The 27,511-nt window shown below is 46.4% G+C and overlaps 1 protein-coding gene across 1 annotated transcript; it reads left to right on the forward strand.

Annotated features, from left to right (window-relative positions):
- Positions 1–27,511, forward strand: LOC138287432 (proto-oncogene Mas-like). Its single transcript, XM_069227855.1, has 2 exons — positions 1–281; positions 25,480–27,511. The coding sequence occupies exon 2, from the start codon at positions 25,500–25,502 to the stop codon at positions 26,532–26,534; it is 1,035 nt and encodes a 344-aa protein (XP_069083956.1). The 5' UTR covers positions 1–281; positions 25,480–25,499; the 3' UTR covers positions 26,535–27,511.

The raw sequence follows: 27,511 nt of genomic DNA on the forward strand, positions 1-27,511 counted from the left end.
GTGCGCGGCAGCGGCTTGGTGAGAGGAGGGTCCACGGCGCTGGGGTGTCTGTACCAGAGGCCACTCCACTAAGCTTCCAGCTCCGGGGCCCAGCTCCAGTCGGCGGAAGAAGAGACGGCTGAGCTATCGAGATCAGAGGAGGGGACTTCCAGACCCTCACAGCAGTCCTAGAGAGAGGTGCTGTAGCTCACAGAGGCCGTGGGACCCGCGCGAGAGACCTCTCTTCTGCCTGAAGGATTCTCACTGGCACATCAGAGCTCTCCAGTTTCCTCGGTCAGCGGGTGAGTAGCTCATCCACACCAGTGCGTCTTTTTGCCTCTGTGGTCCAGTTTACTATCGCCCCTTAAAACTTGCGATCTCTAGTTGCTTGTGGCATTCTGTAAGAGGGTGTACATCAGTACTATGCGCGTGTACGGTGAGACCTTTTCTTACGTGTATATGTCATTGTATATGTGTCTCTGGCACTATGCACCAATGTTGAGTGGCATGCATATTTGTATTATTAACTATGTACTTTTTTCATCTATGTGGGTGTGTCGGTGTTTTGAGTCAAACTCTTCTCTCGTCTGGTGTCTACTTTTGTGTCTGGAGCCCTAAGTGCGTGTAAACGTGTTAAATGAACTGTTTTGCACCCTGCTGTTTCTATGAGCTCCCAGTGAGAGCAAATCTGGAAAGCCAAGTGATTTGCCCAGGATGCCAGCGTCTGGTTGCGCGGCAGACCCCTGGCAGACACAATAGAGCCCGGTCAGTAGGCCTGCGCACCCCCTCCGCCGCGTGCAGGAACATGCGTGAAAGCCCGCGTGTCTGGGGGCCGCCCGTGGGCGCGTTTGCCGGTTTTTGCTCTGGCTGTCTGTGGATTTCGCCGTGAGTGTTTGCACATTTACGTGCATGCGTGCTCCCGTGTAGGTTGGGTTTGTACATTCTACATGTGCCGCGTTATTATATACTCCGTGGCTTCTTTAGCGTACAGTCCATCAATGTATATAATTAAGCATGGAAGGGTGGGAGGGTAAAAAGAAAGAGGGGTAGAGGAAGTGAGTAGAAAGGAAGGATAGAGGGAGAAGGAAAGATAAAAAGGACGCACCGAGAGGAAGGAGGCAGAGAGGGCAAAGGAAAGAGGGGAGCAGGAAAAAAAGGAGGGTACGAAGGGAGGAACGGAGGGAAGCAGGAGGGGGGGGGGTGACAGGAAGGAAAGGAGGGTGGGAGGAAAGAAGCAGGGAAGGAGGGAGGGAATTGTGGGGGAGGAAGGGCAACAGGACCGAAGTGAAAAAAGGAAGCAAAAGGAGTAGGAGGAAGGGGTGGGAGAAAGGAAGAATAGCAGGATGGAGGGAGGGAGGAAGCATAGGAGGAAGCATAGGAGGGAGGGAGGAAGCATAGGAGGAACGGAGGGAGGGAAGAAGCATAGGAGGAAGCATAGGAGGGAGGGAGGAAGCATAGGAGGAACGGAGGGAGGGAAGAAGCATAGGAGGAAGCATAGGAGGGGGGGAAGCATAGGAGGGAGGGAGAGAGGAAGGGAGGAAGCATAGGAGGAAGGGGGGAGGGAAGAAGCATAGGAGGAAGTGAGGGAGGAAGCATAGGAGGGAGGGAGGAAGGAAGCATAGGAGGAAGGAAGAAAAGGCAGATTGAAGAATGGATGGACGGGGCGATGGAAATCCTGGAGGGAGGTCTAGGGGTCCCAGTGAGTGCGTGAGCACGGCCAGGGCCCCAGGCCGCCGGCGGGATGCGGCTAGAAGCCGTGTGTGCGGTTGTGAAACACCGCGACTAATAACTGGCTGGTGCGTCTCAGGCAGCCTCCCTGCCTTACTCACAGCGGTCCAACCAGGCGAACCAGCGACCCAGCGAGCGCCTTCCCGCGCCCGCACCAGGGAGATGTCCTCTAGGCGCTCCTTCACGGCCAGAACACCTGAGGTAACCTACTGTGGGAGGAAATTTTCTGCAGAAGAACCACACGACATGACGCGCTCCACGGGTGCGCCCTGGTGATTGAGGGGAACCCCTCTCGGGGGTGTGTTTTCATGGGGCATGCACATGCCTGTGAATTTTTTCTTATGCAACGGTTGCTCGTCTAAAACGCCCCAATACTTTCTGGGCGAGTTCACTCTATATATAACTATATAGAAAAACAATTTTTGGACAGAAGGTGTAGTGCTCCGACCAGAGCTGGCTGCCGACTTTGGAACAGGGGAAGCAGGTTTGAGCCTTCTTGGCGTCTGTGCAACATCCTGTGACTGTGGGCGAATCACTTTATCTCCCAGTGTCTAATAAAATCTGCAAACCAGGTTTGAGTCTGTCTGTTCAACATCCTGAGATTGTGGGTGAATCACCTAATCTCCCACTGTCTAATAAAATGTAAAAAAATGATTGTGTAATGTAACTGATGATCGTGTAAAACACTCCAATACTTTCGGATGTGTCTGCACTATATACAAACTGCAAAAAAGGTTACTTTCCTGATGTGATACAGGCCTGAACCACATTGGAGCCAGTTATGGAATTAAGAAAGAAAGAAATTGTATAATTTATATTACATTATCAGGGTGCCCGCTACGCCACACACTGAATCACCCCATTGCAAAGCTATGCAAAGAAACAGAATATTCGTCTGCCTACTATATTGCAGTATATATCTCCCAAGCCCCATTACACAGAATGCATTATGCCCTATGGAAAAGGCCTGCCCTTTACAAATCGGTGACATGTATGTGATATTACACTGCCCATTGGTGCATGTATAGCATCCAGTGTGCCACACTGACTGTACTGGTTTGTGATTTGGCAGCCTTTTTGGCACTGGACTGCATTTCCTCTCAGCAGCACACACAGCAGCGAGATGCCCTCAGCACAGACTATTTGATTATATTTGCATTCAGCCTATTATCAGTCCTTGCGGACCAGGACGGAGACATTGCACTGAAATGAAAAACATCCTTAGTATTTCACGGGCCCCGGGGAAGGCATGTTTTGGGGCCTTTCGTTTAGAGCCACTCTGAAGTGAAGGAGGCGAACATCAATCCTCTCCTCCTAGGATGTTTCCCTTTGCATTGCCTGAAATCTGACCATAAACTTCACTTGTCTTAACCATCCTCTCCTCGCTGCCAGGCTGAGCAGAGGAATGCAGGAACCATGAGATTGGCACTGGGGCAAAGAGAAAGCAGACAAAGAGGGGCGATATAGAGAGTAAGGGCATCGGGAGGGGAGGGTGATATGGGGGGAGGTGTAAGGTAATGAGAGAAAGGCGAGGCCGCCAGAAAGAAAGACGCAAAGAGGTAGGAATAGAAAGTGGTAGGTAGAGTAACTGAGGTAGCGAGATAGGGATGCTGTGGTAGAGAGGGAGAGGGCAGTGTAGAGAGGAGGGCAGAAGATTTATACTGAGGTGTGAATTAAAAAGGGAGGTGAGATGGCAAAAGGAGAGATCGAGAGGGGTCAACGCTGATGGAGGGGAGGTAGCAGCAGAATTGTAGAGAGACTCACGGTGAAAAGAAATGTAGAGATGTAGGGGGAACGGTGAAGTAAGAACTCAGGTGAAGAAAGATAGTTCAGGTAGAGAGAAGTGAGGTAGAGAGGGTGAGTTCAAAAGGGAAGGAGGTATAGAGAGAGAGCAGAAAGTAAGAGAGGAGGTAAAACGTGTAAGTAGTAGGTACAAAATAATAGTTCAGCATAGAAACATGTGACAAGAAGGGACAGTAGGAACGAGAGCAAGGGAATATAGGCAGAGAGGAGAGGTGAGTTCAGAGGGTAGGCGCAGAGCAAGAGGGGAGGGGGAGAGACATGAGGCGGTGAGAGAGGTGATGCAGAGAGAAATGGAAGGTGTGAAGTAGATATTGGTGAGGTAGAGAGAGGGATGAGAGAAAGAGAGGTGAGATATGGTGCAGAGACAAAAATGGAAGATGTGAAGTAGATATTGGTGAGATAGAGAGAGGGATGAGGAAACGAGAGAGGTGAAACGTAGAGCGACGGAGAAAGAAGTAAAGAAGGGAGGTAAAGAGAAAGATGTGGTTGAGAGACAAATGAAGCAGCTAGAGGAAAGAAACGGGGGTAAATAAAAGCATAATTTTGGGGTACAAGGAGAGAGAGCGAAACAGAGAGAGATGGGGGTGCAGAAGTGGAGACAGGCGCATAGAATGATTCACATGGGTCAGTCGAGAGAGTTTTGGTACAAAGATGACTTGAGAGAGTGGTGACGCTGGCCGGGGTGCAGGAGAGAGAGATCAAGAAAAGGGGATGGGATATGGAGATGAGGAGATATGTTGAAAGAGACAGACAGTGAAGAGTGAGGCAGAAGAGTTTAGGTGAAGTAAGGAGAGAGAGATGAGGCAGTAAGAGCTGATGAAGCGAAAAAGGAGGTGGAGGGCGGTAGAGGGGAGTGACTAACACATAGAGATGGACAAATAGAAACGTGAAGTAGGGACAAGGTGAGGCGAAGAGACGGACGAGGTGGAGAGACACAGATGACGTAGACTGAAGAGAGAAGCAGGGTGTTAGATGGAAGCAAAGTCTGGATGTACAGAGCGACAGCGGGAGGGGAAAGAGAAGTCGGAATGTAGAGGTAGAAACCTAGAAGGATGGATATCACACCAGAGAGAGGTGAGGCACAAAAAGATGAAGAGAGACATGAAGCAGAGAAAGGAGATGCAGACGTAGGAAAGGGCAAGAGAGGAAGCATGGTGGAGAGAGAAAGGGAAGGTGAAAAGTAAGTCAGAAAGAGGTGGTCAGCTCAGGAAGGACCTCAAGACCTGGCTCTTTGACTGACACACGTCCCCCCACCAGCGCCTTGAGACCCCACCGGTGATAAGTCGTGCTTTACAAATGCTGATTGATTGATTGAGAGAGAGGTTAAAGAGGGATGGAGTCAGTTGTGGGAATGAAGGAAAGTAAGACATGTGAGTTAGAGAACGAAAGACAGATATAAAGCCAGAGAGTGCTGAGGGAAGGATAGCGAGAGAGACAGGGGAAGAGACTGTGGAACGCAGAGAGCAAGAAATAGATTCAGACACAGAGAGATTCAGAGGCGAGCAGGAAAGAGGCGAGGAAGAGAGCGAATGTGGAGATAGAGAGATGAGTATGAGGGTGACAGAGACATGAAGTCCAGAAAGAACAAGTTCAGAGAGAAGAAGAAGCGGGCCAGAGAGAGGTGAACCAGAGAGATGCTTAATATTGAGACAGGTGGGGTTAAGAGAACGAATGGTAAGGTTACCGCATGAGCAGAATTAAACAGGCACACCTTTTATCAAAAAGAATGTCTACAGAAGTGGATGCTCTGTTGAGTGTAATGATGTATGTGGGTTGCAAAAGTACATCATTCTGTGCGGTAACAAGGACAGTTTGTGCAGCTTTTCTGCCCTACCTGGTTAATAATTTAAACTGCAATCCCACAATACATGTCACTTCTGTGAGGAGGTGTCCAGCACATGGACATTCAGCTGTTATCTGTGGACACTCCATGAAGACCCAAACTACTGAAACAAGCAGGACTCATTTATTTTCCCTCCACATCCTTTGCGTTCCTTTGCAGACATGCATTAACCTCTAGCAGACTCTGACAATGAACGTTTTGTGAAGGAATTACATGACCAAAGACCCTGAAAACGTACCCATAAAAACGCAATAATTAGATACAGGCACACCCATGTTTCTCCTACAGGTGCTAAAGGAGGTCACTTAAAGGAAATGGCATATTCCCTCATAAACTAATCTCGAATCAATCACCTGAATAATCTATGTGACTTTAGTTAAAATATTGTTGCAAAACCCTATTACAGGATAGTTTCAAACAATGACAGATACAAAATAAACTGAAATATATATATAAATACATTTTCTATAGGCTGTAAGAAATAAAGGGCTATGCATATAGTTGGCTGCCAATTAGTTATATATAGACACAGAATAGACACTTGCAGTAAATGAGAGGTTTGTAGGTACACAAGGATATCTCCAAGTCCTCATTGAAACCTGTAACAATGGCACTGTGTTTCCCCAATCATCATTAAAAGAATGGAATAGTAGTAGTAACTCTAATGGCTTTTGTGTATCTTCAGAACCACAAAAGGACATCATTGATAGATAACCTATAGGCCATAGCCTTGAATGTCACCTGGGCTAACACAGACTTTCATCTATCTGAGGCTCATATTGTGAGTAGCACTAAATGGGGCCAGGTAGTAATTCATGTAATTTTTAACAGTTTTTGTATACTTCATCCTGCACTGAAAAGAGCCATTTTCAAGCTGACAAGGCCAGAATAACAGCAAATATAACTTAAAAGATACTACCTGACCCTGATGTGTTGCCCATCATGCAGTGCACCTCCTGCCCACCTTGTGGTGCGAGCAGATCAATCTCTTCTTTTTCAGCAACCATACAGCCTGACAGGAAGTTTAGTGCCACTAGCAAGCCGGGCCACCTCTGTGTCAGGACCAGCAGCCCACACCCCAACTATGAAAAAGATGTCACTGCAAGAGGCACCACATGCTGACATTGAGTTACTCCCATAGTTTTGCTGTAATGCTTCTGCTAAAAGGCACATGCTGTTGGATTTGGAAGCTAGGTGTGTGAGATGCACAGAAATGTGCATGCCCGGAAAGCCCATTCTTAACTCTCAGGCAGTTGGTGGAAATTAAATTAAAAGAATAACCTGCTTTTCATGCACATTGTTGTTGCAATGGGACTTCCGGAAGAGGTTGAAGCCATACGAATAACCCTCGTGCCACTTTGAACTGTTCCCTGGATGGTAGTGAGTAAGCAAGCAAAACGACCACCCGAAGCAAGTTACCACAATTAACCCCAGTAGGGTTTCTTTGTTTCTGCCTTTCTTCTTTCGCTCACATTCTCACTTGTTTTTGCCCCCCGGGTTCTTTCAGTAATTTAAACCTGAGCTCAGCTCCTTGTAGCTGTGGCACAGAGCAGACAGGCTTAACTTAAGAACATGTTTAAATCATTTAGAACTATCAACACTGTTAAAAAGAAACAAAGTACAATAAAAAATTCCACTCCAGTTTCTAAAAATAGAGCACAATTCAATGAATAAAATGACACTGAAACAACCAAATCTGATAAAGGTAGCCAAAGACATGAATTTTAAAAGTGTTAAATGAAGCTAGTGTGAACAAGTATTAAGTGCCAACCACCGTCATCTGGTTGCACTTGACCAGTAGCTAGTTGTGATTTGAGGCCAAACTCAATGGATGCAGGTTGTATACAGAAACCATGTTCAGCCTGGTTGGAAGTTTTACCTTTTGACTTTGTCTCTAAAATGAACGTCAAAAATACTTTTGCCATGAAGGGATCCACAAGGCAGGGTTGCCAATAGATGGGGTACCTGTGAAGCCGTTGAATTTTGGTAGGAAAATTCAAAGTGGGAAAATTTCACAATTGATGCCTAAGGAAAGTCCCTCGCCGGCCCAAAACTTTTGGCACCTTCGTCCAGCGAAGAGTTCTACTTTCAAATGTATTCTCTTTTTTTGAGCACAGATTCTTCCAGCTTGGCAAGGCTGTAAGAAGCAGCTGAACAGGGCTCCAGGAGGCCAGATAACCCTCTGCAACATACCACCGAAACAGATTTGTTGATGCGGAAAAGCCCTGAGCTGGAGCCACCTGAATCATTGGCCCAGTGGCAATACATCTTCATCGGATTAACCTGCAGGTCTGTCCCTGTCCTCTGGAGTTCTTTGGAGCCAAAACGTGTTTAAGTCCCAGGGGTTCCATAATGTTAGGGGGAGTACACTTTGACACAGTCAAGGGTCCCAGGACCTCAGGAGCAGCACCTGGGGGTCAAGACTCATTCAAGCAGAAGCCACTAGCAGGGTCCAAGGCAGGTTCAGATGAAACTAGTGAGCTGGGCTCTTCAGGAAAAAGGTTTACAGAAGCTTGTTGTTTCCAAGGAGCTTAGCAGGAGGTCAGCTAACCAACCCATGGAATCCAGTTCTTTGTCCTGGGTGCAAGTGGGAGCAGGTCCAGCTTTTCTGGTCTCCTCACATGGCTCAACAGCAGGCGCAGTCCTTCTTATGCTTTCCACAGGTCTAATTGTGCTCTGAAGAGGGTACCCAGGGATGCCACACATATGTCTAGTACTAGCCCGTGGATGGGTGTGGCTCCTGGCCTCTCCTTAATCAATAGGGAAGAGTCCCTGGGGGTAACCTTACCCACTTTTGAAACATTTTCTCTGTGCACTACTATGAACAACCTCACAATGCCCCTATCTACCTAAAACGAAATTGACTGAACCTTTCTTCCCCCTGTGCAAGACTCCTGCGCCTACCCCACAGGTGTGGTCAGGAAAATAAGCAACCCCTCTTCTGTGGTCAGTCAAAAACAGTTCTGGGCGCAGCTCCTCTCTAACTTGGATTGGTACCTGGCTGACAAAGGATCAGGTGTTAGCTACATTTGCCTGTGTGTGCCTCTTTCACGTTAATTAAGTTACCGAGCACAGCCTAGATGGTCAGCCTGTCAGAGAGACAGAAAACCTCCCCACCCTCAAGGTCTTTGTCTCAGATCTGGAAGCAGGTAGCCTATTCAGCTCCTGGATGGCAGTTGGATGCTCATGGTAATAATAGGTTTCTAGTAGTACATATTCTAAAATATTTATCACAAATCTGACTTTAACAATGAATTTGGCTTGTGATAAATATTTTAATGAGTCTAAGAATTAACTTCATAGCTGTGTCCTAGGTGGAGATATTATTTTTAAATTTAATATTGCATCCCATTGCTTTCCTATGGAACACCTAACCCTGCTATCGTGAAAATAGCAATTGGGGCCCTGTCACTGTAAGACATGCTTAACAATAAAATTGTGCATGCCCTACCTTTATATACCATGCACCATGCCCTACCTTATGGGCATTAAGACTTACTTTTATGTAATCTTTTCATATTTAAAATGAGTATTTAGACCTGTCAAAAGGGACTATTCTGACAGATCAAATTTGCAGTTTTATAACTACACAGGCAGACTACACGGTTAGGCCTTCAGTCATGACTTGAAGTGTCATTCTACTGGTGGCACAATTAGTGCTGCAATCCACTAGTGATGCTTAACTTACAGGCCAAGGGTACACATTGTACCATATGGCAGGGTCATATAGGTAAGTTATATATGCTAATTAGGAGTGTTGCCAATTTGAACATACTTAAGAGGTCAGGGGACATGCACTGGGCCCTGGTTAGCAGAGTTGCAGTGCACATAGAAAAAAACATCGACATAGGTCCAAAAATTAGGTTTGTTATGCAAAAAGAGGCAATTTACTACATTTACTACATTTCTTCTTACATTTCATTCCCTTTCCTTGTTTTACTCATTTTGTCTATCTTTGTTTCCATTTTCTTTTTTCTTTTTTTCGTTCCTTCTTTCCTTCCATCTGTCTTTCCTCCTTTTTCCAGTTTTCAAGCCATCTCTGTTTTTCATTCTTTTTTGCTCCCTCTCTTTCTCAGCCTTTTCATCTTTCTTTACCTTTTCCTTATTTCCTTCTTTTTCTTAAACTATCTTTATTGTTCTTCCACTTCTTCTTATTTATTCTGTCACACTTTCTCTTCATTTGTACCTCTTAGGTCTGTTTTTCTTTTCAATTGTCATTATTTCTCCTGCACTCTCTTGCTCGAGTGCTGTGTTTGCCTACTTTCAAACAACTAGGCATCCTCAAACTTATCATGCTATGTTTGTATAGCTTGATTATCATCTTCCCTTTTCTGCTCAAAGGCAAGGAGGCCATTACGAAAAATTCAAGACATTTAATTTGACAGAATGGCAATAGAATGGAGTAAACCCCCCTTCCTGCAGTTGCTGAAGGGAATGATTCTCAATGCCCTTTTTTTGAATTTCATGACCACTTTAACAGGAAACCCTTTGAAAGGTGGGCTCCTGGGCAATCGTCCACTTTGCCCATACCTTAAAACGTGTCAGACTTAGGGAAAAGACAGGAGTAGATGGGCTCAGAAGAGAAATAGTTCTTATCCATCTTTGGCCCCTTGTATTTAAATTCATGGAGCCCAGTCCAACCTACACAGTTCAAGAGGCAGAAAAAATTCTCCATCACCAGACTCAAAGAATACGTTTATTGGGTGAGGATTAATATTTTAACCCGAGTTGGTTAAAGGCATACAGATCAGAAAAGCTTATCTGGGATTCGCTCCTTCTGTGGTGGAGCTGATTCAAGCTCTTTTCTGAACTGTGTTCAGCTTTACATAGCTCTCGCACATTTTCATACAACTCTTTAAATCTTCCCATGTAACACAAGATTTCTGAGGTCACTTCTAGGTTTGTACCGAGGGGGTGCCTGCGCATTGGTGATTAAGATCTGTTTGTTACTGATCAGGTGGTTTATAGTTGGATTTACTAGCACAGACATTTGGGATTTTTTATATCTAGTTTCTCTGTGTTTTTTTGTTGTTGGGTTTGGATCTGTCAAATTTATCTTTAAAAGTCTGTGGTTGTGTCTCTTTGCACCCTTCCAACTTCCTATTTCTCAGTGGATTTTGGGACAGCATGACTGGTGAAGTCTTCTCTTCGAACTTCCTTCTCCTCCCCGAGTTCCTGTTGGAGTGAATTTAGAAGTACCACCAATGGCATGAGCCAAATTTACATACTGTAGCTGCATGCTTTCTGTGGGCGCCCACAGGTCTCATTTCAGTTGATGTTTTCTGGTCATAGGTAATGTCATCTGTGTTTCCTTTATTGTATTGTTCAGGATTGGTGGCTATGTTTTGGGTTGGCCTGCCCACTCATGTCTGTAGATCCAAAACAAAACATGGTTAAAATTCTCAGAAGGCGGAAGGCATGTTGACTTCCCTGGTCTTCTGGTGTACAGTCAGTAGGGGTGCCATGGCTAATGCCTGAACATCATAGTTCAACAATGAGGAATTATAGGCATCTTCTGAGGGTGGAATTTTTTCCTGGGCCAATTCTAGGTCCATTTCCTTTCCTCTGTGGAGCTACTCTCTTGGACTAAAGCTTGGATTTAATGTTGTTTGAGGTGGGGTGATATGGGCAATTTACTCACGCACAATATTACCTTTTCTTCGTGTCATATTATGCATGATTAAATCCTCCTCAAGAGTTGGGAAGCTGGAGTTTTAGGGAAAAGATGAACTGGAAAGTTTGGGAAAACAAGTATTCCCAAACTTTTATCCAACTAATTCTCACCCTGGGAATGGTTAGTGACATCTCATGACTTTTCTCCTTGTCCTCTTATGAAGTTTCCCCTGTCACAATGTGTCCCCATATTGATGTACTGCGGGTATTATAAGCACAGAATAGGTGATACTCCTTGGAATATTGTGCACATTTTAAGCTAAAAGTTCCGAATCTTTTGACTTCTTTGGACCCCCACTGAATCACTTCTACAAAGCTTGTCCTTTGCAATTTTCATGATTTTCACCTAAAAAATAAATAAAAAAACAATGAAACCGGTATTCCTCAAACTAATACACAGTTTGTGAAATATTTATTTCTCAAACAGCAAAATATACAAAAATCTAAATTGTAATAGGAAGTTTGGAGCTTTTCAAATTTGATTTCCTTCTAAAAGACAAAGACAGAGATAAGTTAGATCTTAGCATATCACTTTGTTTTATTTACTCCTCATGTATGCTCTTTATTTGTCAACGCCTACCATAGCTTCATTCAGCTCTGCAGATCATCCCTACTAGATTCTATCTGCTGTTCTTCCTCTGCGCCCACAAATCAAGCTAAGGATATCACATTAACGTTTAGCCTCCAATTTCATATGCTGTTTTATGATGCTCAATTTTCAATTTCACTTTTTTTATCCACATTATTAATCAGCTAATATTATGGAATTTTCTAAACAGCCATGGACCCCTCGAGTACTGTCACAGATTCCAGGGGCCTGCAGACACCCGGTTAAGAATCGCCTGTTGTAAGCCGTAAGAATGCCAATACTGATGGTGGTGCTAACACTCTGTGGCCCACATTGGCACATTTTGGACATCCATATTTGATGAAAATGATAGGTTTGGAAACTCAGCTATTGATTTTTAATGAATTTTCCAGAACCTGCTTTGGAAAATGCATGGTTTTGTTCAAGGTGTGGGCCAGTTTATGAACATAAACCTTTGCGCACGTGTGCCATACCATACTGAAGCCAGCAGGAAAGTAGCAACCCTCTGCTACTACCAGGATAGCTTGCAAGCCGTTCTTCTGAAGTTAGAATAGATAGCATGAGAACCTCGAATACCCGGTTACATTTATAAGATGTGTGGCTATGATTGTCTGTCAAGTCAAGGTCTCTACTGTATAAAATATGCTTTAATCTTGCTTAAGAGAGTGTGGGCTTTGCTTACATTTTGTTTTATTTCTCATTTAATTGCTTACTGGGACCTTCATCCCATCTAGTGCTACTCAATATTCTAAATTTAGTTATAGCAATGAATAATATGTTTTTCCAATATATTGGTAGCCTTTTTACAATCATTAGTTAATCCATTGGCTATGGTCTTTTTCTTCAGTTGATTGAGCGTATTGTCTAATCCACCACTTGGAAGTGTCTTCTTTCTCAGTTGTACCATTGCATCATTTGTATACATAGTAGTCTGTAGTCTAGCCTCAACCAGAGGTTTTTGGTGTAGATACTGAGATAATTAAACATTCCTCATGGAGGCTTCACTAAGGAACCATTGGTGTCAAGGATTGCATCCTGTTGCTGCGATGGGCACCAGGCCCTACATCACCCTATGAAAAACAGCAAGTGCACTGCCCCCTCCAGCTGCAGCACCCATCAGACCCCAAGGGGACAAGATGAGTAAATTTAAGGGGCAGTATCGCTGGCTTCCCCATCATGTGCAGCACCCATGGAAGGAATGTACACGCCTCGAGAGCCTTGACTTTGACTTGAACTTGAGACATTCCCATCTGTGTCCAGACACTGAACCTCTACTTGGAATTCTAAAGAGGAAGCAGAAGATGGCACACCATAGCATCCCTGCTCAGGCAACAGAGCAAACATTGACTTTCGTTGAGACATCACAATTAAAGGCACGTTCAGCACTCAGGCAAACATTGACACTGGCAGCGTGCCAAACACCAGTAAATCTACGGGTCCTATACTGTGACACTATGCGAATTCAGCGGAGTTTCACCAGTACACGATGTACTAATAAACCTGCCCAGTGTTTGTGCAACAGTAAGCCTTTTTCCATATTCGACAAGTCAATATTTTGTTTCTCCATCGTATACTCTTAATCGTCAGCAAAACATTGCTCTGGCAAAATATTCGTCCCATGCATGACTAACCCGACAATCATCTAAACTTAACCGTGACCACAGCTGACACCTGTCTGAGAGCAGGGCGGGAGCCAGTCCAAGAGCTTGTTCTAAGCCGTGGATACAGCATAGCTCAAGACCAAACTATTAGTCTGGCCCAAACCCTTGCTATCGAATGACACAGTCTTTAAGCTAGAGCCAAGTCCAAGCGATAAAACCACAATGAATTGGGGCTATGTTACGAGGACAATGTTCTAATGGAAGATGTTTAAATATATCTCTTATCAAAACCCCTAATTTTGGGGAGCTCACAAGCTTTCCAGATCCGTGCATGAGTAGCTTTGCCAGTTCATTTGTTTTTGCTTTGCATTCTGGGACATTTTGTCCTGTTTATAAAACCAGAATGCAAAACCAAAAGTCTGGATTGGACGAGCTACTCATGTATCGGCATGGAAAGCCTGAAAAGTCTGTTCCAAACGGATCCACTGGCAAACAGCTCTATCTGGATTTTTTGGTTGAAGCCTCTTATATAATTCCTGGTGCTCTTCTGTGCCAGATTTTTTTCATTTTTAAATATAATGAAGCAAAAGCTGAGATGTTTAAAAACCTTGCCTCACATGATATACTCAGTCAGCAGATCTGTACTCACTTTCAGTGCATTTACTCACCACTACCATGCTGTTCTTAATTGCTTTCTGGGTCTAACTTTAGGGAATCCGTTTGATTTCTCTAAATGTATCTAATGGGTAATATAGTCACTTATAGGGACTTTCAGCAAGCCCTGTGCTTCCATCGGGTTGTTGTTATGTTATTCACATTTTTCTTCTGCCCATTACAGCATACAGCAAGAGGCAGTGGGTCAACCCACTGAAGCCCTTCATACAAGCCCAGAGAAATTCAGCAGTTATAGTTAGAGGTCTTCTAAGTAACTAACACTGGCGCACTAAGGTAACTATAATTCGCGCCTTCGCTATGCACAGCTAATTACTCTACATGTTATATCAGTGATGAGATCTTGTACGGCATCTTTGATATTATTACTGCAACATTTGCAATATGAAGAAAACTGTGCATGCCGAGGGCACGAGTTATAGTTACTTGAAATAACTCTAACTATAATTGCTGAATTTATGCTGAATTGCTGTATGGTTTAGTAAGAGTAAATTCAGAACCTAACTATGACGTCCCTGTGACCTTTGTTTTTTTCCGTGAATATATATATATATATATTTTTTTTACCCAGTGGCAGTCACCACTGGGGTAGTTATGTTGTTATAGCTAGGATTGTGTTTCCATAGGAAATGCATTTTTTGTGCTACTAATAAATTTGGCCCTTTTTGCTGACTTGCCACAAAGCTTTTTGACTAGTTTGTGCATGCTAACGTTTGGGTTGATCAGTCAAGCAGGGGGTGGAGAAAGATGGGGGTCCCAAAACAGGCTTTCCCCACTAATTTTTCAATAGGAGCTTTAGACACTGATACAGCCCTAACCCCTCAATGGATTTACTCCAAATTTGGAAGAAACCTAGATCTTAGACCAGAAATAGAGCTTTTTCTGTTTCAGTGTAAATCCTTTCAGCAGTTTTTAACAAATTAAAGTAAATATTTCACTCCACAGAGGCGTCCCAGAGCCAACAGATCTCAAAGTGAGATCTGATTGGCTGCCACCACTTCAACTATGAAGTGGTGGCAGCTGTCTTATGACTCGGAACTCAGTCCTGAGTCCTAACAAATGTTAAAAAAAGACATAAGGGGGCAGGAATACTCTGACCCCCTAGGCCTGGTGGTGAGTGCCCGCCTGGGGACAAAAACTTTTTTAATTTTTTTTATTTTGCTGTGGATTTACAACATTAAAAATAATAAAGAAGTGCAGTCTCCTGCGCCTCTTCTTTAAACATCCTGGGTGGGCCAGGGCCCGGGGAGGTGGCACGTTTATGTTTTTAGGGGCTGGGGCATGCGTTGTCCCCTCCCCAGGCTAATCTTGGCCCCAGGTTCCCTTTTACCTGGGTCTCAATGTAATTTGTAGTGAAGGGGCATGTGTTTTCGGCCCCACGGATCCCATCCCCAGGGGCCCAAAATATCTTTTAGGGAGTGGGGTGCGGAATCCTCTCCCTAGGCACTTATTCGACCCAGGGACACCATCCCCTGGGGGCACTGTATTTTTAAGGGGCGGGTGGGGTCACGCAGCCACCCCAACCCTCTAAATGCCCTGGGGTCCTCATCCCCCGGGGCTGCTAAACTAAGTTAAAAGGAAGGGAGCCCACCCATTGAGCCATTAACGGTCTAGGGCACCCAAGCTGCCAAGGCCAGCTCACATGCCGGGACACAGCGGTTTCCCTGCTGTAACTGGCACAGGTAAGGAAACCTATATTTACACTCTGGGGACCCCACCCCCCAGAGCCTTATTTATTTTAAAGGGGAGAGGCATGGTCTCCCTCCCAGGCTCTGGGGACCCCAGCCCGAAGACCTTTTTTTTTATTAAAGGGAAGGGGACAGCCTGGCCACCTCCCCAAGCCTTTTTAGTCCCTGGGGACCCATCTCCCAGGGCCTTTTTTTAATTAAAGGGGAGGTGTCTTCATGGCCCCCTACCCAAACTTTATTAGGCCATCAGCACCCAACCCCCCTCCCAGGCCACTACTTAAAATAAAGTGGAGAGGTGCAGCATGCCCCCCCAAGTCTTTTTAGGGCCTGGGAACTCCATCCTCTGGGGCTATTTTTTCTTATTAAAGAGAAGGAGGGCTGTGTGGTCCCTACCCAAGAATTATTAGGCTCTGGGGACCTCAGCCACAGGGCCACTACTAAAATTAAAGGGGAAGGGGCTCCCCATAAAAAATACATCGGGCCCTGGAGGGATTTGGTCCCCAGGGCTGGAATCAGCATGGGGAGGGGTATCACATGCACCCCCTAATTTCCCCCCGATGTTGGGGGGAGGCTGCGCTGCTCCTGCAGCTCCCCCTGTCTACTGGTACTCTTTTCGTGGTGGACCCATCTCCCTGGGACCACCACAGGCATTTTGGGGGCTCAAATAGCAGCCCTCTGCCCCGCAAAGCATGCTGGGGCAGCTGCATAATTGATGAGCGGCTCTCCCGCTGCGCTGGGGAGAGCCGCTGTGCCTTTTTCTCCTGCCTTTCTTCCTGGGGGTGCCGGTCCCACCTGGACACCCCCGCACCCAACAGAGGATCCCTCGATGGAGGGCGGCCCAGGGTGCCCCCCCTGGCCACCCCTGCCAGGTCCCCGTACGGCCAGCACCTCCGGGTGCTGCATCGGGAGCCGGCCTGCTGCCTTCAAGTCTGCCCGCTCCAGCGGGCAGACACAGGGATCCTCGCGGCCGGACGGGCCGCACGGGGGGAGTGCAGCGGCACTCCCCCTTCCTCCTTGCGTCTTCGGGGCCCCGGGATGGGGTCCGGGGCCCCTCCTCCTCGCGACGGGGAGCGCTACGGCGCTCCCCGAGGTCGTTGTCTTCTCGGGCCCTGGGATGGGGTCCGGGGCCCCTCTTCTCTTCGGTGGGGAGCGCAACGGCACTCCCCCAGACCCTCTTCTGCTTGGGGCCCCGGGATGGGGTCCGGGGCCCCTGCAGGCCACTTTCCGTTGCGCTCCCTGACTTCCGTTTCGGCTGGGGGTGCGTGACGGCGCACCCCCACTCCTGCCTCTTCACAGGGCCCCGGGATGGGGTCAGGGGCCCCATTCGGCCATCTTCACGGGGAGCGCGACGGCACCCCCCGACATTCCTTCTGCTGGGGGGTGCGTGAAGGGCGCCCCCCATTCCTCATTCCTTCACGGGGAGCGCGACGGCGCTCCCCGGCTTGTCTTTGCCGCCGGGGGCCCCGGGATGGGGTCCGGGGTCCATTCCCACGGCGGCAGGGGGGTGCGCAATGGTGCCCCCCAGCTGATGTCCAACACTGGACCAGGCTTCATGGGGCCCCGGGATGGGGTCCGGGCCCCTTCCTCTTCAGAGAGGGGATGTGCGACAACACTCCCCTTTGCTCCTCTTCCTCCTGGGCAGCCCCCAGGCCCTGGCCCACCTGGGGGCACAGTCTCAAGCAGCTGCGGAGCTCCACATGCTTCGTAGCTGCTTTCCCAAAGGTCGCCATCCTTTGTCTGGTGATATCTCAGGCCCCCAAGGGCCGATTTTCATCATTCTTATCTCGTTCCGCTCCTGGTGACAAGCCCTTGCACCCAGGAGCACTCTCCTTAGCCCTCCTGGCCTGGAAGGGTCCCAGATCATCAGGGAGCCAGTCCCACTGACTCCTGTGCCAATCTTTCCTCTGGGTTCCCTCTTTTCCTTCTGGGCAGCGTGCTCTCCTTGCGCTAGCCCAGTCCTTCCCCCAACTGGTCCTCTGGGGGGGTAAGGGGGCCAGCTTGCCTGGCCCTAGCATTCGCCTCGCTGGCCTGGAATCCTTCAGGGGAAGAGTCCCTGCCCCAGGGGCAGTCAGGAGGTTCTTCTTTCCAGTTGTCCATGACGCCTGTCTGCAGTCCCAGTGTCCAGCAGTGAAGCACAGCCAAGAGAGAGAGCTCTTCCCTGTGCAGGACCTTTTAAGTGGGGGCGGAAGTGTCCAGCAGGTCTGCACCTCTGGCCCATCCAGATGTGCCACATCACTTCCTTGCCCCTGTCCCCTCCTTCTTGCACAGGCTTCTGGGATAGCTCAAGATGGCATCCTCCAGGAGTTAGTTGCCACATGTGCTCTGAAAGTCTCAGCCCCTCCTCCCTGACAGTCCTCACAGGGCTTCTCCAGCCTGCTCCTGGCACGGAATGACAGCTGGCTGATTGATGCAAGGCCCTGCTCCAGCAACTGGGCAGAGCAGTAATTGGCCCTAATCCTGAGCTTTGGCAGAGAAAGATGACATCCCTGGATGACCCATAAGTTGTACAACTATGCTCTTGTAACCTACTGCATCATTCTTTTCTTACAGGTTACAGGGTACTTTGGTGTGACTCTGGTCTCGCTGGACCCCAGAGAACTGGAGTTGCACCCTAGGCCCTCCTTTCCCATTGACATTCAATGGAGTATCCCCCCAATGCAAATAACTTAAGCACCCTGACATTGGCATTGAACTGGGTGACCCTACAGTGAAAAGACAGTAAGCACACTGTCTCTCCCTCGCATGTATACACCCCTCTCATGAGACCTACTCCAGGTCACCACCCACTCTGCATAGTTCCTCCTGCACCAGGACTACCTAAGCGCAGTTCTTGGGCTGCGCACACTAGGAATCCTCCTCCCACAGCCCTCACATGGGTGCACATCCATGTGCACACATGATCACATGTAACCGACCCGGGGCCTCCTGCCCTGGCTGCGCCACAGCAGCCTTTCCTTAGCATGGCGACACCAGTGGTAAACACGCGCATTACATTTTACCATGTGTTTATTGTGCGGGAGTCACCTCATAGGAGGCTTCCTCACAGTAAACAGTCAAAAACCAGGTGGTCAAAAATCGAAAAATCAGGGCAGACCTGACGGTCAGAACCGTCCTCTAACAAATGCCCATGCTTTTGTTGTATTCTAATGGGTGGTCAGTGGTAGGCATGGTTTGCATAAGAACGCTGCTGATCATGGAAGCAAATTCACCTTTGTATTTTGTCAAAGAGGCCGTTCGTGGTGTCCTCAATGGGCTGTGGAGGGGCTTAGATTATAGGATGTACTTGCCAACTCAGGCTGTTTCTTGGATCTCACAGCTATCTTTGCAGTGTTTAGGTGGTGTCTGAAGCAGTGTATTATTCAATAGGCACATATATCAACCATACATTATGTGGGGATCTGCAGACCACAGCAACCTACCAAAATGTCTTACTTCTCTGAACTAACCCTACTACAGAATCTTTTCTTTTTGTTTCAGCCCGGAGGCAAACCTGGTATGGTACTATAACATTGTTCTCTGAATATTACCTGGCATAAATAGTTCTAAATACTGTTTACAAAGTGTTTGTCTCATTCGATGTAATTATGGAAGATCTACACCCAATGAGATAATGTTAAATGGCATTAGCTGTAATATTACTAAATTGGAGCAAGTGAAGTGAATGTCATTGGTAAGTATTCCTGGAGTGAGAACTATAGCCCTGATTGTGTTCAGATATAAAATTTTCTCTTTAATGTTCAAAGTATTGATTTAAACTTATCAAGGATTTGAGTGTATGCTTTTATGTATATATAGATGTAATTAAGATGAATCATTGTTATAGCATCCTTTTTTTGTAAAATAGTGACTGGATTTTTTTAAGATGCAACTGAAGTGATCTATTACATTTCAGCTGTTTGCGTGCTCCTCTAGGGGCTTGCAGGTAATATTTTTTTTTGCATTATTCTTGTACTTTTCAATGTTTCAGGCATATAGGGGGTCATTCTGACCTTGGCGGTCCATGACCGCCATGGCGGAGTGCGGCGGAAGCACCGCCAACAGGCTGGCGGTGCTTCCTGGGCGATTCTGACCGCGGCGGTAAAGCCGCGGTCGGAAAAGGGAAGCCGCCGGTTTCCCGCCGGTTTCCCGCTGGCCCAGGGAACCCGCCATGGCGGCGCTGCTTGCAGCACCGCCATGGGGATTCCTACCGCCTTCCCGCCAGCCTGTTTCTGGCGGTGTCCAGGATGGCGGGAACGGGTGCCGTGGGGCCCCTGGGGGCCCCTGCACTGCCCATGCCACTGGCATGGGCAGTGCAGGGGCCCCCTAACAGGGCCCCACAAAGATTTTCACTGTCTGCTTAGCAGACAGTGAAAATCGCGACGGGTGCCACTGCACCCGTCGCACCCCTTCAACTCCGCCGGCTCCATTCCGAGCCGGCTTCATTGTTGAAGGGGCTGTCCCGCTGGGCCGGGCGGCGGTCTTCTGGCGGTCGGCCGCCGGCCGCGCGGGAAAGCCGGAATGGCCGGCGCGGTCTTTTGACCGCGGTGCGGTCTTTCGGCAGGAACCGCTTGGCGGGCAGCGACCGCCGCGGTCAGAATGACCGCCATAGTGTGCAAGGGCAAATCAATGATAGAACTAGAAGCAGCTGTAATTATTTCCTTATGTTAATGAATTTTCCAAAAATAGAAAAAGAACATGATTAAAAAAGTACAGAATAATGACTTCTTCAGCTCGTATCATGTATCTTATCTCTATCTGCTCCTATTAGTAATAAGCCATCTTCTTCTCTTGTCATGTCCAATGTCTTTGTGTGGTCCTGGGCTCACTCACATCTTCCTCTGCACCAGACATCTCTCAGGGATTCCTCTACCCCCGACCTCTCTCACTTTTTCTGCTCCTGCAGTCTCCTATGGTTTCCCCTGCTCCTGGTATCTGTCAAGTCTACCTATGCTGCCAGACTAAAGTTTTCATCTGGTCCGAGCATCCCACAAGGATTCTTTCGAAGCTGTAATTTCTCCTTCTACATCTCCACGGCCCATATTTATGGAAGGTTAGTGTCGCCTTAGCGACATTTATTTTGACACGAAAGCGGCGCTAACTTGACTTCATATTTATATTTTGATGCTAGACCCATGTAGCGTAAACATTTTGGAGTTTGCGCCATTTTTAGGACGCCCCAAATCACATTGCATTAATGAGATGCAAGGTAGAGGTTTCCTTCCTAAAAATGACGCTAGCCCTCCAGCGGCATATTTAACACCCAGTGCTGAAACAACGCACAAGCTGGAGGCAGACCTAAATAATGGTGCCATTATTTGACGCCTGGTTAGACCAGGCGTTAATGTAAAGGTAGGCCCATTTCCATGGGGAAACACCATGGAATGGGCACAAAAATGCCCACTCCAACTTCCAGCTTCACCACCACCCACATCACAGGGACACTTCTGGAGGAGGGAGCCCATCCCAGGTAAGTTGCAGGTAAGTGTATATGTGGTGTGCCATTACATGGGGCCCCCTGGCTGGCACTGGGTATGTAGGGCTTGCCCAGGAGTCTATACTTAGACAGGAGTCATTATTTGGCTGCTAGGCTTACTAGCAGCAGATATTCTGCTGCTAATCAGCCTACCATCATTCTTGAACCATTAGCGTCATTTCCCCTAACGCCATCCCTCACTGGCTAGCGTCTTTTTTTGAGACGCTAGCCATTCCTTTGCGCCATCATGCGTCATTTTATAAATATGGCACACAGATGGTGTTAGGGAATGGCGTTAGCTCGCGTTAAGACAAATGATGCACAATTGTGGTAGCGTAGTTGTGTGCTATTTTTCATAAATATGGGCCCATGTATCTTCCATGTCTTCTTCTGTTTCTGGGATTTCTGAAGGTTTCTTCTGCTCCACCCATCTCTCAAAATGTCTTCTGCTCTAGGGATCTCTCAAGGTTTCCTCTGCTCCAGGCATCTCTCAAGGATTGCTCTGCTCTAGGCATTTCACAAGTCTCCTCATTGTGGAATCCCCAGTGACTTCCTCTACTTCTGGTATTTTCAATGGCTTATTCTACTCCTGGCATCTTTAAAGTCTTCCTCTGCTCACAGCTTCTCACATATTTTCTTCTGCATTATGTATTTGTCAAGAACTATTTGGCATCTGCCCCCTCTAATGTCTTCCTTTGCTTATGGTATCTCCCATTGCTTCTTCTGGTGTTGCATCTCTCAAGCGTCCCTTGCTCCTGGCACCTCTCAAGTTCTCTTCTCCTGGAGCCTACAATTAATTACCCTGTGAGTGGAATCCTCCTGCCTTCTTCTGCTCGCAGCATCTCTCAAGGATTCTTCTGCCCTCAGCCTCCTTCATGCTTTCATCTGCTTTAGACACCTCTTGAGTGTCTTCTGCAACTGTGCTCTCTATTGCCTTCCTTTGCATCTGGTATCTTGCATAGCTTCTTCTGGTACTGGCATTTTACAATACTCCCTCTTATCCTGGCTTCTCTCAAGTTTTTCTCTACTTCATGTATCTCTCAAGGGTTGCATTGCATCTGCACTCTCCAGTGCTTTCCTTTGCTCCTGGTATCTCTCAAAGCTTCCTCTGCTGTCGTCATGTCTCAATTCTTCCCCTGCTCCCGGCCTTCGGTAAGTCTTCCTCTGCTTTGTTTCTCTCTCAAGGGTTGTTTGCATATCTCAATTCTTCAGCTGCTCCCAGCTTTTCTTACGTTGTTCTCTGCTCCCCAAATTCCTCATGTCTCCTCTTTGCAACTCTAATTTATTCCTTTGCAGCCATCATCTACCACATCTTCGTCTCCTCCTGGCATCTATCATGTCTTCCTCTGCTTCCAGCATCTTCCCTGTCTTCTTCAGCTCCTGGCATCTTCTGCGGGCTGCCCCTGCTCCCAGCATCTTCCATCATATCTTCCTTCTCAGCATCTCCCATAGCCTGACTGGAACGTCTACCTGGTAAAGTCCACACTCCGCTTTAGTTGAGTTAGAATAGATTGGGTATGTCTCAGTTATGCGCCTAGATAGAAGGAGTAAGAAAAAAAGGCGCTACAATGTCCTCACTTGTTTTTAAAGGGACTCGTCTTTCATGGAAACAAGGAACGTGAGACTATTAACATGATTGCTCAGATTGTGGGAACAGGTGTCAATGCTAAACAAAAGAGAATGAACTGTAAGCAGAGGCTGCACGGGAACGGAAGCAGAAGTGACGGGGAACAGGAGCACAGGGTTGATATGTAAACAGAAGACGTAAAACAAGCATTGCGGAGCGTACTGAACTGAAATAGCCTCAGCCTTCCCCAAAATGTTAGCGTGCCCGAACATGTCCCAAAATAGCGGTGTGAATTACTATATAAACATTACATTGTTTTACACTATTTGCAGCCTTTAAAGCAGTCTTAAGGGAGCAACCATAGTTTTCTTATTGCCGCAAAGGTGATTTGCTAAGAAATAATGTTGCTGTGCTGTGTGCCAGGCCCGGACGCGTGCTTTCATTTTCGTTAGAGTTGCCCGTCAAACTAAGGGCTTTTGTGACAATATGTATATAATACCGCGCTGGAAAACGAACGTCGAGACCTGCTTGAGGCCACATTGGGTTATAACTAAAATAGTTTACAGGGCTGTTTTTTGCTCCCAGCTTCCACATCTTTTAAAACTCAACCTGTGTCGGACCAACGCATACATTTTAGTTTCTACTTGTTTTTGTCTGAAGCTAAATGAGAACCCTCGCAGCACTTTGATATCACTTCTATACAGCACTAGGTTGTGATTAACAGCTCGTTTAGTTCTTTATAGTTTTGATCATCTGCGTCAAACATTTATTTTCTTTTAGTTCTTTTGACTCTGTGAACGCCATGAGGTAAAACCATATACCCTTCGAGTGTGTTTGAGATACATCTTCGTGTCTTGTTACAGTTGCTTATACACGGCGTCTTGGCGCTTTGGTTACAACTTGAGGCGTTACAGAGGAGTTGTTGATGCATGGCCAGTGGCTCGTGTTTATTAGTTTTTTTTTTTTTTTCTAGTGCTGGGATACATATAGGTCCGGGTCTTGCCACAAGTCCCAAACATATATGTGTTGCTGCCTTCTCCAAGGAAAAGTAGTGCCTTCCTGTTGAAAAAGTCGAGGATCGGTGGTGTGTGTTGTGACAGTCTTCTTTGAGCGGTATAGACCATCAGTGGTGTTTCTTTACTAAGGTGGGAGATAGAGAATGATTTGCAGCTGGAATTCACAGCAGTCCCTCTGAAGATGTTGCTGCTTCAATGCTGATAGAACAGGATTCAGCACCAGATCTACTTGACACATTTGGAGATGTTTGAGGGCAGAGATATTAAATGGGATGGCAAAAGTTAATAGGTGTGGTCCCCTAGCTTGCCATTTAGGGACATATTTACAAGGAGCTTGTGTCGCCGCTGCGTAATTTTTTTAATGCAGCCAGGTTTCTTACAGCATGGTGAGCCGTATTGTAAATACAACGCATCCACGGCGTAGGATTCTGACATTCCGAAGCGCAAGTTATTTTGACGCATCGCTGACACATGCAGCGATGCGTCATTTCTTGAATATATGGCCCTTAGTATCCTTGACACAGCCTTTGCTAGCCAATGTCTCAAAGGTCAAGGTAGCAATGGCAGGAGGTCACTCATCAGAGTGTAGGAGGATGGTGCAGGGCTAAGCATGAAGATGGGGTCACTGCTGCAATTTTAGTGTGTGAAAGGGTTGATGCTGCTATCAATGTTCAGGTCTCTGTAAGCCTATTAGGGACCCAGCAAAATGTGGGTGTCAGTGAAGAAGCTAAGAGACCCCTGGCTCACTAATACAGACTAGAAACACAGATGCTTCACCCTGTCTATCTTACAAGAAGCTAATACCTGCTGGAAACTGATACGCATGAGTATGAGTAACAAGTGCGGGTCATGCGGCATTGGGTTATACAGTCAAAGACAGAGATTTATTCCAACCTCTCGGTACACAGCATTCTGCACTAGTAAAGATTTGCACAAGGGTCATACCCGTACTCAGGGCGCTTCATCACAAAGGCATCAGTAACAATTACAGATTTTAAACCAAAAAGCCGGGGTCTAACTCCTACTTGTCCTCAGATAGACAACCTGGACTGCTGCACTGCTTATTTTTAGATGTTCATCTGCAGACTGTGGTCAGAGAACATGAAGGTTGTGCACCTTAATTATGGAAAGTGGATGTGCCCATTGTTCAAAGCTCACACTTTCCTTGTCCCAATACGTGGCTTATTTTATACAGTGAGGTGAAGCCTTAAGAACAGGAGCACAGCTTAATCAACATCTGGATGGAAGTCATGCCAATTACTAACAAAAGAAGGGAAACAATTTATGATACTTGCAATGCTTCAGAGTTTATCAATCTTAGCGTCATTGTAATGAGCCTGAGGGAGGGATCTCAACGTGGCAACATTTAGATCTATTTTCATATAACCCTCAAGTAGAAAAGAAGAAACTGCTCTTTAGAGTTGACCGTAACTACTCACAACTTCATAATATTTATGCAAACCTGTGGTTTTGGTTGAAGCCTCATTGATTGGTGCATTTCTAGTAGAGACAAAACACCTCTGCTAGGCTGTTGACGTGCATCAACAGCCTGCCCCTTAATTCAGACCAATGACCGATCTAATAGCTCATTCGTGATCTTCACATCCTCTCCATAATTAAACTTTCCCTTTAATATCAGAAGGATATAGACTTGTCATACTAGACGATTCAGATGTCACAGTAGTGAAGGGTAAAGCTTTATTATAATGGACTGTATGAGGGAAATGGCAGTGTTACAATGTCTCAATAGATTTTCCTCAACAATATCATGTCTCAAGTATAAAGTCCTATCATAAGATCTGTTTTCTGTCTGTTTAACATGATAAAATATCTTTAGAGTGATGTATATTTTGTATTTTTCCCAACAGGGTCACAGGAAGATCTACACATGGCAAATGTTGGAAACATGTCCCTCAACAACACTGGTGCAGGAGGCATTAATGGGACTGGAATGGATAATTCTGCAACAGGGTCCATGAACGGTTTTATCGGTGCAGCCGGCTTCATTTTACTAATCTCTCTTCTTGGGATCATTGGAAACAGTTTGGTCTTCTGGTATCTTGGCTTCAGAATCAAGAGGACCAAATACACCGTCTACATTCTCAACCTTGCTGTTGCAGATCTCATCTACCTCATCTCCGTGTCCATTGTAATGAGTATCACAATCGTTCTTTTCTTGGAACCAAATCACAAAATAGCCAATCCACAGAAGGTTTTAGATGTACTGGAGTTCTTTCTTGACTTTGGGAATACTGCAGACATGTTCTTGCTAACAGCCATAAGTGTGGAGAGGTGTTTGTCAGTCTTTTACCCCCTCTGGTACCGTTGCAACCGGCCAAAAATCCAATCTGTCCTTGTGTGTGCACTCCTGTGGGTTCTCTCTGGCTTGGTGACACTAGTGGACAACCTTGTGTGTCCCCAAAATATATTTGGCAAAATATCAGGGAGGTGTACAGGAGTCCAGATATTTCTGTCGGTCTTAATCTTCGTCATAGCTATCCCGATAATGGTCTCCTCCAGCCTGATACTGGTGATAAAGATCCGAAGGACAACTAAGAAAGAACAATCACCAAAGCTCTTTGTTGTGATTGTGATCACGGTCATCATCTTCCTCATTTCGGTGGCACCCGTGAGGCTGCTATGGCTTCTGCTTTACCTGCAGACACTACCCTCGTCTTTTGCTACGGGGGCCTTTTTCTTCGTCAGCTACACATGCGTCTCAATAAACAGCAGCGCCAACCCCTTCGTCTACTTCACGGTGGGACGACACAACATTAAAGGGGTATGTGAATATCTTGAGAGAGCCCTGAAGAAGGTCTTCAGAGAGGAAGAAGAAGAGGACAGCGGCATGGTATGTGGAATGACAAAAGTCAGTGAAGAAGGAGATACCACTGATTCGAACATCAGCTTTCAAACCCAATGACTGGAATATGGAAGACAAAGCTGAACAGAACAGATAAGACTACCAGGTTCCTTTTCCAGATGTGCACTTATGTTTAACTGTGTGCAAAGTCTTATCGCACCAGTGCATGTCTGTAGTTTATATATTTTCTTCATGTTACAATGAGAGCAATTTGTGTGGTAAGATCTGAACACTTTCAAGGGCTCTCTGACAGGGTCACCTTTTAGAGGAATTGTGAGATGTGACATAGCCATGGCATCACTGGAGAGGCCAAGGGTTCAAAAATGGAGAAATTGCGCAAGTGGAGGTGAGATGTAGGCAAACGAATAGGTGTATGGGAACCTCTGCCTGTGATTCCATCCATGGTTGAGGGAATACCACCACTGACCAGTAACAGAACCCATTCTTTGAGCCTAATTGAGAAAAAAAAGTCTGATTGCAATGGCATGCAAACATAAAACTGGTTGCTGAGACAATTCAGAGCCTAAAGAAAGGAGTGAGACTGTCAAACTTAAAGTCATGCTAACATCTGGAGCCAAAAGATTGAGGAAAAGATGATACACCTTTGGTGAAAGAGAAGAGTTAGTGCAAAATGTATTACAAAGAAAAATGACTTATGTATGGAAGTTCTGAAGGAAGACTCCTCCTTTACATAGACAGAATTACAATGATGTCGCCTCTTCTCGAGTTCGGACTCCTCAGTACCTCAGCAGATAAGTTTCATGAGGACGAGAAAGAGTAACATCTGTGCCCACGGTGCTTGATTACTGAACGGATGGAAGTTCTGTAGGACCCTGAAGTAGGATGCTGTGAAAAAAGAATTTGTACTGTGCATCACGAAAAATAAAAACCTCATTCTGACACATCAGTCCTCTTCACGATTGTGGATACGGACTGGCTTGTGAGGTTTGAAATGAAGGAACGTGACTTTTATAGGTACACCACCTCAGGAGAATAAATGTAATCTTGCATCAAATAAAAATATGTTTTTACTGTCA

This window comes from Pleurodeles waltl, chromosome 4_1 (genome assembly GCF_031143425.1).
Source record: "Pleurodeles waltl isolate 20211129_DDA chromosome 4_1, aPleWal1.hap1.20221129, whole genome shotgun sequence".
Taxonomy (NCBI): Eukaryota; Metazoa; Chordata; class Amphibia; order Caudata; family Salamandridae; genus Pleurodeles; species Pleurodeles waltl.